Source organism: Ornithorhynchus anatinus, chromosome 2 (genome assembly GCF_004115215.2).
Source record: "Ornithorhynchus anatinus isolate Pmale09 chromosome 2, mOrnAna1.pri.v4, whole genome shotgun sequence".
Lineage (NCBI taxonomy): Eukaryota > Metazoa > Chordata > Mammalia > Monotremata > Ornithorhynchidae > Ornithorhynchus > Ornithorhynchus anatinus.
In genome coordinates, this window is record NC_041729.1 from 92,004,089 (window position 1) to 92,018,505 (window position 14,417).

General features: G+C 39.1%; 1 protein-coding gene across 6 annotated transcripts in view; it reads right to left on the bottom strand.

Annotated features, from left to right (window-relative positions):
• Positions 1-14,417, bottom strand: part of EYA4 (EYA transcriptional coactivator and phosphatase 4) — a 232,144-nt gene that overhangs the window by 68,924 nt on the left and 148,803 nt on the right. For 5 of the 6 annotated variants that reach the window (XM_039911180.1, XM_029082981.2, XM_039911178.1 and 2 more), the window contains one exon: positions 5,636-5,760. The exons of the other annotated variant lie outside the window; for it this stretch is intronic. In XM_039911180.1, the coding sequence (XP_039767114.1) occupies positions 5,636-5,760 (125 nt within the window). The remainder of the gene's footprint in view (positions 1-5,635; positions 5,761-14,417) is intronic. 6 annotated transcript variants of the gene reach the window in all.

The following is a 14,417-nucleotide window of genomic DNA, read 5'->3' on the forward strand; positions in this document are numbered from 1 at the left end:
CATGGAAAAAGTGATTGAACAGGCAAGGGTGCAGCACAGGAGAAGTGCATATGTAGCCTTTGCCTAAATAAGCCAGTTTGCAAACAGCCTAGACTGGAACCCAGGTGTCCTGGTTCCCAGAGCAGGGCTCCTCTCAACTGGACCAACAACAAGGCTAATTCATGGCTTCCAATTTCTAAAGAACCCAAACTGTTCTCTGGGGTCAGCACCCTGCATATTTTGGAAATGAAGGGCTTACCGCTCTGGTTTTCCTCGGACCAAGAAGTGGAAAACCCCTTCTTCCATCAAAAAGAACAAATTTCTTGTGTAATAGATAACCTTTTACCCATGTTCTCATTAGTTTCAAGACTAATTCAAAAGGAAGGGAAGAACACAGAAAATCCATAACAGAATAGGCTCTGCTTTATTGAGGAATAAAATGGGAGCCTGCTTTTCTTGTATCTATAATGAAACCAATTGTCTAAGGGACTAATTATTTTCCCTGATAGAGAATCACTTTGGGAGAAGCACTATCTGTTTCTGGCCATGATGTAAATGATAATCTAAAATAATGAATTTTCTGCCCTAAATGCCTACTTTTCTATCAAGGTCCCTTAGAAAATTAGGTTTACTACCTATAATTGTTTCCTGGAGCAGCAGTTCGGAAAAAAAATCCAACTTAATAGTGAAGAGGAGTGTTTGCTGATGCCAAGATTACCTTGGTGAAATACTACATAAATCAATGGTATTTATTGAGTTGTTGCTCTGTGCTGAGCACTGTACTAGTAAGTGTTTACATTGCCAGTGCCATTGCTAAAATTAGCAAAACATTGTAATGTCTTTGAACCTCCTAAAATCATTCAAACTAAAGCTTCTACAAATCATTCAAATCAAAGCTTCTTGCCATTTTTCTCACTCTGGGACATTTGCATATTGTCAATTTACTTCAGTGCTAACACTGCATTAATACAAAATATGCAATGGCATGTTTAGGGAAGACTCCATTAAAAATGATCAACCAATCAGTGGTATTTGAGTGGTTACTGTACTAAGCACTTGGGAGAGTACACTGCAAAGATGTTGGTAGTGTTCCCTGTCCATAAGAAGTTTGTATAGATTGGAATCTGAATAATGTTTTTAAATACTCAAGATACGCAGACCCCAAGTACATAGCTAAGTGTATAATATGGTCTAATCAGTTCCGCGAATGTATAGGTTATTCTTCTCGGTTTTTCTTTGTATAGGTAAAACATAATAATAATAATAATGTTGGTATTTGTTAAGCGCTTACTATGTGCCGAGCACTGTTCTAAGCGCTGGGGTAGACATAGGGGAATCAGGTTGTCCCACGTGGGGCTCACAGTCTTAATCCCCATTTTACAGATGAGGGAACTGAGGCACAGAGAAGTTAAGTGACTTGCCCACAGTCACACAGCCGACAAGTGGCAGAGCTGGGATTTGAACTCATGAGCCCTGACTCCAAAGCCCATGCTCTTTCCACTGAGCCACGCTGCTTCTCTATGAAGTGGGTCATCTGGGAGAGATGTGTACATGGTGTCGCTATGGGTCCAAGATGACTTGATAGCATAAGACAAGGCTAGAAACAGGCTTTCTGGCTAGTTTAAGGACCGTTTTAAATAGTTTGAAATGTACTTTGTAACATTCTGAAACATATCAGAAAACCATCAACATTTCTGCCCTAAGGGTCAGCTGAAGCAAGTTTTGCTTTGGTTGTCTTCAGAGACTAACCAAAAGGAAAAATATAATTATCTGTCTGCTGAATCTCTTCATTAGGTGAATTTAGTTAATAGAGATGCTGTTGTGTCAAAGAGAATATGGTCAAACTCTATCTTTTACCTCTGGAGACCTGGGTTCAAATTCACCCATTACACATTATTTAATGTTTATCACTTGTGTACATCTCCAAGGGGACATGACCCCATGGCAAAATCCATAACATTATGGTTCTAGAAGAGGTCTCTCTAGAAAGCATTCTAGAGATACTGAGCATGAAGTAGAGGCATGAACAATGCTTGCCTATTCAAGAATGGTCTTAATCACTGTCTCAGCCCCTGTGACCTCATCTTCATAAAATCCATACACACACCTATTTTCAAATACATCACAAATTCCCCAGGTTAATTTATTTTGTCTCCAAAAGGAACCATAAATGATTTAATTTACTCCAAAATCCCAAGATCTTTTTTACATTTTACAATCCCAAGAATTTTTTTACATTCATCCCGATTAGAAGCTTTGTTTAAGTTTTTTTTGAGATATGCTTGGATGTTACCAATTTGATGAGTTCATTTAGATTTTATCAAACAGTGAATAATTCATTTGAAGCAATTTCCTTGACTAGCCAAATTCCTGGAACACTTCATTCTTTTTATTCACTAGGTGCAATGAAATCACAGGAAACAGCACAAAACCAACTCCAAATCCTGGCTTTAGACATTAACTTATGCAACCCTTTATTCATGTAGGCTTATAGTCAAAATAATGTGCCCTTTATAATACTGACACAATGATTATTACTGGAAACATCAGAGATTCAGTTATTCCTGAAAATAATTTCTGGGGAATGGATTTATAAAGTTAGAATCCTTCAGGATTGCAATTGGTCCTGTAGTTGTTTTTTTTAATATACAGTATTGTGGTTTACTCTTCAGTAATGATTGGAAAGATAACTTCTTTTTTTAATGGTATTGGCTAAGAGCTTACTATGTGCCAAGCACTGTACTAAGCACTGGGGTAGATACAAGATAATCGTTCCACATGGGACTCACAGTTTTAATCCCCTTTTACAGATACAGTAACTGAGGCACAGAACAACTGACTTGCCCGAGGTCACCCAGCAGACAGTGGCAGAACCAGAATTAGAACCCAGATCCTTTGACTATCAGGTCCATGATCTATTCACTAGACCACACTGCTTCTCTGCTAAAGTTCTTAAACTATTCCAATATAGGAGACATTTTTTCATAATTCCTCTGAATAACGAGATTTCTAGCATGAAAAAAATATGAAACCATTTGCCCCTAACTGGAGAGTTCAAGTCCAAATTTTTAGTTTAGCCTGATTTGATTATTTACAGCTCTACTATAAAATCCCTGATTTTAAGCATTTGCGATTTCATAGTTACTGTATTCTGCCTACAAAGCAGTATTTTTAGTGATTTAAAAAAATGTGTACCTAATATTTTCTATGAATTGTGGCTTCTTCCCACCAAACTTATAAATGTTAAAAAAAAACCCATGGTAGTGCACTACACTTGAGAAAGATTCATAATTGAAATATATATATAATATATATATATATTTATATATATAGTGTAATTTCATTTGAAAGTAAATCTGCATCTCATTGGTAGAAGTTTATTCCTTTGTGTTCTTTCACTGAAGGACTAGCAATTTAGTAATGCAAATAATGCAAAGTAAACATGATTCACATTAACTTTGCAGTTAATATGCTTGACCCAGCATATATATATACATATGTGTGCATATTGCTTTTTTTAATTACACCTAGTTTACTGCCTACCACAGTTTGATGATAATAGCAAAGCAAAGCCCTTATAATTAAACCTGAAAAATAAGTAGCAGGGTAACTTGTCCTTTAAATTCCTAAGCAGAGGTCTCATTTAATTTTAAAAAAAATGGTTGAAACATTCCACGGCCAACTCAAAACTTATCAAATTCCATGTTCCAAAGTGTTCCCGTTTTAGACAAATCCTAGTTTGTTTTGGCTGTTCTATGAAACTCTTCTTTTTAGTCCTAGTAATAGTTGGGTTCCAAAGATTGTGTTGTCATGAAATATCTGGTACAATTTTTTAAGAACTATGAATTTTCATTCATTATAAATGAATATTTCATTAGTTTCAAAGGGTCTTACAATGTTTATTAACATTCTAAAAGTGATATACTCATCACGTTCACCGTATTTACAAAGAGTGCTGAAAATAGGCTCTGAAAGGCAAGACTTTGAACAGAGATTCCCAAATTGGATTGTAAACAAAATAGACTCTTGGGTAGTGTAGTTCAGAAAACCAAAAAGCAAAAAATGTAGATAATCTTTAGCAGAAGAGCATCCAACATTTTTAGCAAATATAATGAAAAACGATTCATTACTGTTAACACTGTATTTCTTCCATAAGGGAAAAAAAACAGGAAAAAGATCCTAAATGTTGGAAACCAAAGCTCAGAAACAGAAAGCAAATCAGAAGGCAGGCCCACACAGTCACACGCATGCAGTGTACCACGATCTCGCATACTTGTAGCAGAAGAGGCAGTGCTACAACTCAGCAACCAGTCTGCAGTATTTAAAACCGTCATGTTGTCTCCTGAGAACAGGAACAGTACAATGGATCATTGTCTGAATGCCTGCTCAACGTACATGAATATTCTTCAATGCTTGTAAGTGTTTATGTGCACTTGGCCAGACCTTTTAACTGCTTGGATTTCTTGGAGAAGTATCATTCTACCTGGTTTATGTATTTTATTAAGTTAAATATAGACACATAATAATTCATCTACTTCAAAGTGTGCTTACATAATTTTGAGCTTCTTTTTAGGCTAATATTTGCACTTGATTTTATTTTGCAAGATAAATATAGATCATCCAAAATGCATTGCTGAGTAGCCTTCATTTTTCTCCCGTATGTCCATGAAAATCCCCTCAGGCACCACCAACTGGAATAAAGTGCCCATATGGAAAGATGAATGTACATCTATAAATGAGAAAAAAGTTCCCCTACAAAGCCTTAAATGCAAAAAACAAAATTTAAACTTACTGAAATGAACAAAATTGGGAAAAAAATATTTAAATGCCATCGAGTTCCACCCACCAGCTCTTTTTCAAAATAGCATCTCTCCGATAAAGTTGAAATACTTTCAAAAGAAAAATATATGATGACAGGTACTTGTATTTCATGTGATAATCCTCAACCACCTACCAGTTTACAACCTTTTACTGAACTAATTTGTTAAAACAACAAGCAAGAAATAAATGATTCCATAAGGTTTTTATAAGGCCAAATGCGGTTATCCATATTTACACTGCCTGAATCTATCTAAATGGGACAGACGTACAGTACGGTATAATGGTATGCCCTTCCTGACAAGTAAACATTAATCATGCCCTTGGAAAAATAAATACAGCAGGCGTACAAGTGTTTTAAATTTTGCCTACTCTAAACAATCATTCCATAAACTGATGAGGCCAGTTCATTAATAGTCTATTACAATTCAGGAGCTGATTGGTATGTCATTATTTCCCATATGGCACCCACAATTGGCAATTTGTTCTCTGTTCCTGGTGTAAATGATCAACTGTAACCACAATTACTCAACTTCTGGGGAAATGCTAAAGAGCAGATTTCAAAAACAGAATCATGATGGTGGTCGACAAAGATTTGACTCTCAGTAGGTGATATTTTCAACTCTGAGTATTTCCAGTTCAAAGATCACACCGAGGAGGAGAAAAATGACCCAAATTAAGTAATATGGTATCCATCAACTAAATATATTCTAGGACACCCTCTAGATGCATTATATTAATAAAGTTTTTTTATTCAGTTATTCAGAACCCTAATTCACTAGATTAAAATAAATCATTAGAATTTATATTCTGTGCATCCTCTGGGCAATCAACTTACCTCCTGTTCCATTTGTGGTAACTGATGTGTTGCTGAGATTAGATTTATCCAGTTTGGAGCTACCGGGAGTATCACTACTTCCAACAAGAGAATGAGGGCTTGCTAGGTCCTGCATTTCCATAGACCTGTTAGAGCAGGAAGCAGCACAGCAAAAAGTTGAAATCTCAGCAGTGATTGTTGAATCAACCATCGGCCTTATTCTACTGAGAAAAAGCAGCTAGTTAGGCTTCAGCAAATACTGCTACCAGTAGCTGTGGTTTCCTAATGAGCCAAGTTAAAATTTAGAAACCTATTAAAAAATAGACCTGTGGGTCCCATACTCCCAACTTGCCTGCCACTGTTCCTACAACTGTTTCCCAGAAGAAATGTGTTTCTACTTTTTAGCATGAAATGGAAGCAAGTGTTATTTCAGAGCTAGGCGCTACCATTTACAAAAAAAAAAAAATCATGTTGATGTTGGAAACAAAAAATAATCAGTATAAAATATCAGTTTTCATTCATGAGATTAAAAAATAGAACATCTTTTCCCCATAAGAGTTAACCAGCTTCACTTAGCTTTTTGCCACAGAAATGTTTCTCTGAAGCAAGCATGTGAATAACAGAGAAAGCACATAACTCCACCATGGAAAAAATTGCGGGGGAGAAACAGACTGCTGTATGCCAGTGCGGTCCAATTGGTAGGGACAAATTATATACACTGTCATCATTCACAACATTCACAGAGTACCTATTCTGAGCAAAACACTGTACTAGGCACTTGGGAACATACCACAGAAACCAGAGAAAGGCACAGTCCCTGCTCTCAAGGAGCAAGGCCAAATCCTTCCACGCTATTTTAACAATGGTTTATTCATCAGTTTATGCCATCTTGTCTCCTTGAGGGCAGAAATCGTGTTATACATTTCTTCTGAAGGTCCTCTACATATCTAGTATGGTTCTTGGCACACGGTAGTTGCTCCACACATACTGACGATCATGATGATGATGGAGTGGAAGATTTTCTGGGATTTGTTGACACATCATTAGGGGGAAGGGTGAAGACCAGAATAGAGATACTCCTGCTCACTATTCTCCCTCTGGAAATGTACAAAACGTTCATCTTATCCATCAGGCGCTTGGGAAATGTCTGAATGCCTTTTGAGGTGACTCAATGCTGACAACTGGTCTATCTGGAAAGATGTGTCAGTCAAACGTTCTACATGATCAAGGCTGCTGTTTCTAATGAAGAAAGGTTCCAGATAATTACCAATAAAGCCAGTGTGTGAATCTAAACACTTACTCCTATCTTTGTACATGTGGTACATTTGGGGAATGGTGCCAGTGCTATCTTTCTGACAACTAAGTCATAGGCCAGAAGATCCCAAGAAATGGGAAGCAAAGTTGCAAATCAACTGGTGGTACTGAGTGCTCGGGAAAGTACAATACAATAGAGTTGATAGACACAATTCCTGCCCATAAGGAGTTTAAAGTCTCAAGGAGGAGACAGTTTGAAATAAATACAGATGGGGCAAATGTGGAGTTTAAGATGTGTACATAAGAACCATAAGGCTGAGAGTGGGGTGAATATCAAGTGCTTATAAGGTACTTAACCAAGTGCACAAGCAATGCAGAAGGGAGAGCATGTTTTAATTCTGCCCTGCAGCATTACTTCACCAGCCTTAATGAGACCCATGCCCATTACCTTCACAGGTATACCAGAATTTTAACACCCTCCTCAAACCACCTATCCCCGTGCCTACCCTCTCCCTTTCCCCAAATAACCTGGCTACCTACTTTATTGAGAAAATTGAAAATATCAGGCATAATCTCCCTAAAATCTCCCCTGCTCCTCTTCAGTCCCTCTCTCCTCCTGCCCTCCTTCAACTCTCCCATCCTTCGCAGCAGCAACTCAAGAGCAGATCTGCCTTCTCTCAAAACCCACTCCCTTCATCTGCACATTAATTCATTTGTATTTATTGAGCACTTACTGTGTGCACAGCACTGTATTAAGGGCTTGGAGAATACATTTCAGCAACAGAGACAATCCCTACCCAACAACGGACTCACACTCTCAAATGTGACCCCATCCCTTCACATGGTAAAAAAAAACACTTACCTCCTCCCTTCTTCCTTCCCTGACCACCATCTTCAACTGTTTGTTCCCTAATGGTTTCTTCCTCATTGCTTATAACATGCTCATGTATCTCCAAATCTAAAAAAGAATACCCTCCCTTGACCCCACTGCTCCCAGCTATCACCCCTTCTCCCTCCTACCACTCCCCTTCATACTCATTGAGTGAGTTGTTTACACCTGCTGTCTAGAGAAGCAGCGTGGCTCAGTGGAAAGAGCACGGGCTTTGGAGTCAGAGGTCATGAGTTCGAATCCCGGCTTGGCCACTTGTCAGCTGTGTGACTGTGGGCAAGTCACTTAACTTCTCTGGGCCTCAGTTACCTCATCTGTAAAATGGAGATTAAGACTGTGAGCCCCATGTGGGACAACCTGATTCCCCTATGTCTACCCCAGCGCTTAGAACAGTGCTCTGCACATAGTAAGCGCTTAACAAATACCAACATTATTACTATAATTATTAAAGTTCCTCTCCTCCAATTCTCTCCTTATCCCCCTCCTATCTGGCTTCCATCCCCTTTATGCTACAGAAACCAACCTCTCAAAGGTCACAAATGATCTCCTTCCTATCAAATCCAATGGACTCTACTCCACCTAAATCCTCCTCTACGTCTTAACTGCCTTCTACTCTGTTGACCTCTTCTGGAAACATGATCCAACCTCAGATTCACTAACACTGTCCTCTCCTGGTTCTCTATCATTGTCCTCCTTTCCTGGTTCTCCTTCTATACCTCTGGCCACTCAGTCTCAGTCTCTTTCACAAGCTCCTCCTCTGCCCCCTCCCCTAACTATGGATATCTCTCAAGTTTCAGTTCTGGGTCCCCTTTTATTCTCCATCTAGACCTATTCCCTTGGAGTACAAATTCACGTACGTGGCTTCAACTACCTCCTCTATGCAGATGATTCCCAAAGGTACTTCTCCAGACCTGATCTCTCTCACTATTTGGAGCCTTTCATTTCCTCCTGCCTTCAAGACATCTCTACTTGAATGTCCTGCCATCACTTCACACTTAATATATCCAAAACAGAACTTCTTATCTTCCTACCCAAACCCTGTGCTCCCCTTGACTTTCCCATCACTGTAGACAGCACCACCATCCTTCCTGTCTTGCAAGCCCGTAACCTTGGCATTTTCCTTGTCTCGTCTCTCTCACTCAATAAACATCCTCAATCTATCACTAAATCTTGTCGGTACAACCTTCCCATCATTAAAATCCATCCTTTCCTCTCCATCCAAGCTTCTACCATGTTAATCCAAGCGTTTATCCTATCCTACCATGATTACTGTATGTCTCCTTGATGACCTCCCTGCCTCCTGTCACTTCCCACTCCACACCATACTTCACTCTGCTGTCCAGATCATTTTTCTAGAAAAACATTCATTTCATGTTTCCCTACTCCTCGAGAACTTCCAGTAGTTGCCCAACCACATACACACATCAAACAGAACCGCCTTACCATTAGCTTTAAATAACTCAACTGCCTTGCCCTCTCATACCTCACCTCAATACTCTCCTACTACAACCCAGCCTGCATAGTTTGCTTTGCTAATGCAAACCTACTCACAGTATCTCAATGTCAGCTATCTCACTGTTGACCTCTTGTCCATACCTTGCTTCTGGCCTGCAAAACCTTCCCTTTTCAAATCTGAGATAATTACTCTCTCCACCATCAAGTCTTATTGAAGGCACATCTCCCCCAAGAAGCCTTCCCTAAACTCTCATTTCCTCTTTTTCCATTCCCTTCTCCCTCCCAGCCCACAGCACTTAGGTACATATTACTCATATTAATGTCTGTCTCCCCCTCTAGACTGTAAGCTCATTATGGGCAGGGAATGTGCCTGTTGTATTCTGCTGTATTGTACTCTCCCAAGCACTTAGTACAGAATGAGTAGGGGTAATGAGGGCTTAGCCAGGGAAGGCCTCTTGGAAAAGATGTGATTTTACGATGGCTTTGAAGATGGAGAGTAGTGCACAGTGAAGATTGCCCAGAATCACTTACAAAATATCTGGGGTCTTAAAAGGTTTGTAAAGAGAAGATTTAAAGAGAGACAGATTGTGTCCCTTATCCCCTCATTTTCCAAACTGAGGGTAAGGCATCCTGACCAATCTAGCAAACAGGAGTCAGATATATGGAGGTGCTCAAAGGACAGGAGTGACTCAGAGATCATGTGAAGACTAAGACACATAGGATACTAAAGTAGTTCGATTAGTCTCTCACAATATGATGTGTGAACTATGGAGATAAGCATTGCATTGAGTGAAAATAAGCTCAAGTTAAATCACATTTGTTTCTTGACAGATGTCGAAAGACTGGTAGAAAATAAATGCTTACAAGACAGTCATGGATAAATCCATCACCCAATATTTACTCACTGACATTCAAGAACTGACAAAACATACCAACCCAACATCTAATCCTAAATCTTACCCTGAAGACCCAATTTGCCTCAATCCAATCACCAGTCTTAATTCTAGGCCTAATACAATCCACAAACTGACTTCTCCTAACTGAAAAGGTTGAAGTTTTTGATGCGTTGATTTTGGGATACAGTGATGGGGGGTCACTGATGATTGAACATAAAGCTTTTGGTTTTAGGCTATTCGTCTTCCTTGCTTGAAGATATCTGTCCCTCACTAAGAAAAGACTTAAGAAGCAGTTGGCTATTATATGAGAGCTCAAGTATCAAATTTCCCTCTGAATATAATAAACTCAATTCAAAATAATGAGCTCTACTTTCAGAATCCATCACCTAGATTCCCCTCAAAATCCGGAGGAGTATCATGACCTACAGGATATAACTTAGTATGAACACATTTATATATGTCAAGGAGAATATGACCTCTTACTTCATCAGCATTTGTCCAATCAATGTCTTTTGGTCATTAGAATAGAGACGTAAGTGATTATATTAGCCCCAGATTGTGCCCTACCCTGGGAAGTCAGCAAATGGAATTTGACCTGTCTCTGGAAATATAAATTTGGATTCATCCTGGTGTACTATTCACTCATTTACAACTATTTCCTCCTGAAATTATGTAGACTTATAAACTGCCTCTCGGGCTTATCATGGAGAGTAAGTCTGTCAGCCAGGAAGGTTGATTTGGTTCATTTTATTTTCCACCTACCTCCTGGAGAGACAGTAACTGAGTATCACTTTTCTACTTTTCATAAGACAAGAGTTCAGTGTTTCCTATGAAAAACTGAGGTACTTCATAAGGATGGTTCAGCTATTCTAGGGATCAGTGAGAGGATCGGCTTCCATAAAGAAACTGGCTGCAATGCACATTTAGTTCAAGTAAATCAGATCACCCATAGTGATTTTTGAGCCCCAAGTTTGGGTAACATTCTGCAGCAAACATTGAGATGAATCCCTAGTCAAAGTTCCAGTCCTTAAGGAGTTTACACTCCAATGAAATAAAAGGAGTCCATTCAACTTTTCCATTTGAATTTTATTGGATCCACTCTGATAATTTTTTCAGGGCCAGGACTCTTATTCAGAAATGTGGAGTGGTACATAGTTGTCCACTGGGTTTGATTCCATCCTTCTCTAAACCAGGAAGGTGCCAATTCCAAGACCTTTCAGGAGCGTAGAGATAATTAACATCCCAACTATGCCCTTCCCTGGATTGCTTACTCCAGCAAAGCTGCTGTCCAGAGGTTATACCAGTAGCAACAGGGTTATATGATCTTATCACAAATCTAACACAGAAGCAAGGACTTTTAACTTCTAGGTCAATTAATTAATCACTCACTCTTATTTAGTGAGCAGTTTCTATGTGCGGAATACTGTACTGGATGCTTGGGAAAGTACAATGCACGAATATGGATAATTTCCTCCTGATAAACAGAGGGGGAGATGTTGTGTTATAACAAAATTGTCATAATCGTTATCCACCTGGTTCCCTTGACACATAATAATTGTAGTATTTGTTAAGTCTTTATTATGGGTTAAGCACTGTATTATGTGCCCAGGTAAATACAAGATAATCGAGTCGTACGTGGGGCTCATGGTCTAAGTAGGAGGGAGAACAAGAATTGAATCTCCATTTTGCAGATGAGGGAACTGAGGTGCACAGAAATTGTGAACTGTCCAAGGTCACACAGCATACAAATGGCAAAACCAGGATTAGAATTTACGTCCTCTTACTCCCAGAGAAGAATATACACTTTTTCTGGTATGATTCAGGCACAAATCACAACTATTTTAGCTATATAGAATGATAGACCAAAACCATTTAGGTTAGCACCCTACTAGCTCCTGTGATCACATCCTTAAAATTACACACAAAATTGAAAAAACAAACAGGGGACGGGGTGGGGAAGGGAGTTCATAAAATACTGACTTGGACATCGTTTACCAGATTGTCAGTGGGAAATTAGATTAGTATGAACTTGAAGTACTCAATATAGAGCCCAAATCAGTTCCACTTGATTCTACTTACATTGTGTATTTTATTGAAAACTTTTCAGGTTTCTGAGTAATGAGAGGATCAAATATCAAAATAATGGATAAACTAATTACACTATAGTGCGCAAAGAGTGTTAAAGGATCTGACGACACTATTTCAAGTTTCCTCATTGAACTCTGCTTCCACTGGTGTTTCCTCAGTTTGCTGTGGCTAGAGAAGCAGTTTGGCCTAGTGGATAGAGCATGGGCCTGGGAGTCAGGAGGACCTGGGTTCTAATCCTGACTCTTGTTTGTGTGACCCTAGGTCAGTCATTTCACTGGGCCTCAATTTCCTCATCTGTAAAATGAGGAGTACGACTGAGAGCCTTGTGTGGGACAGGGACTATGTCCAACCTGATTATCCTGTACCTACCCCAGCGCTTAGAACACTGCCTGGCACAGAGTAAATGCTTAACAAATATGATTATTATTATTATTATCATTTATGACACCAAGGCAATTAATGTCTTTTAAGTATGATAAGCAAACAAATGGTTGCTATGTTGCCTGTGTTTAGTCATAGCTGGAAATGCTTGAGATGAGAAACCAAGACAGTCAGGAAGCTAGAGAATTTCACCCACAGGGATAATATATTAGTACTCCAGTCTAGAAAAACAGAGAGAATGTGTTTAAAGTTTGCAAAATCCAGATGGGTGTGAGCAAGGTAAAGCTGGAATTGCTCCCAAATACCACAACAACATGATGGAAGGTCATCGTTTGAATCTTGAAGGTGAGTGGCTCAAATAAAAAAAGAAACATTTCTGTACACGGTAGCTTGAAAACTTGTGAAATTTGTTGTCCCGTGGAATTGAGCAGACTGAAATCACTGATAGGCTCAAGTAGAATTTGGATAAATTCATTAGCAAGACTCCATAATGGGTAGATGAAAAATTTACGGTATTTAGGTGGAAGTTCTGAACCGTTACCATGTATTTCAAGGAGGGAAATAAACACAGTACTTCTCCAAATATTCAGTTGCCACTGTTGGGGCCAGATGGATGGGCCATTAGTTCAATCCAGCAGTGACAGATGCTATGATCTGTGCCATTGGTGTTCTTCAGTGTCAGCTATTGGTCTGGGGACTGAAAAAGACTTTTCTAAATGACCTTCCTTATCAGCCTGGGCTTCAGTCCTTCCCCTCATCTGAAATTCATTTAGCCATTTCTCAAGTGAAGTAGGTGGACTACCTGGGGATTAAATTTTGGATACAATATAGGTGGTATTTCTGTCATGAGCACCTTGACAGGTCAAAAATATCTGGACACCATTTCCATTTACTCCTTCCACCGACTTGCGGGAACATTTACTGGGGCTTAGAAAACCTGTCAGCAAAGTTTTTGTTCCTATCTAGAAATATGATAAAAGCCACATTTACTGGAAGTCTGCTATGTAATAATCAAAGCCACTGAATTGGCTATTAGACTATTTCTAAGTATTTCAAGAAAGGTCCAGAGGGTATTTAAGGAAACAACAAGACAATTTAAATGGCCTCAGAACTAATGCAAACCTTTCTTTCACACAGGAGTAACCTCATTTCCCTGGTTCAAAATTACAGTAAACTCTTCAGTTTTTAATGTTAATTGGATTTCTGCCAGCAGACTTTGCTAGAGATGATCACGCCAGGAGTTTTAAAGCAGAAACAAATATCTTACAATGCTCTCTGAAGACCTCTAGATGAGTGGGTGCAGCTTTAGTTGGGTAGAAATGCGTATTTCTGTTATTCATATTTTCAAAGTGCTGAACAACTCAGTAAAGTTCCAATTACTATGAGCCCTATTTTTTTTACTGGGAAGTGGAGATATAGAAAGCTTAACACTTGCCCAAGGCTATATAACCTGTAGCCTTATGGACCTACAGTTATGACTCAGGATCACTGAGTCAGCCCCTTGCAGCTTTGAAGAATCAACCACATGCCTACTGGACTGGAAAAGGACCTAAATACTTCTTCCGTTCTCCTTTACATTCTCTGTTTTCATTTTGTTCCAGCTTAAAATCACCGGTTGGAAACTGTCAGAGGCAAAGCTGCCTATTAACAGGTCCCCACAATAACTCTCAAATAATCCTGCAAAATTTGAAGAGAGCTAAAAGAGTTCTTTTGTATTAACTACCTCTTGAAATTATACTGAATCTTCATAAATATCTTTACACCCTTCTTTCCCTTAGGTAGTGGCAGATGCTGCCACTCCCATTTTATAGGTAGGGAAACTGAGGCCCAGGCTGATTAA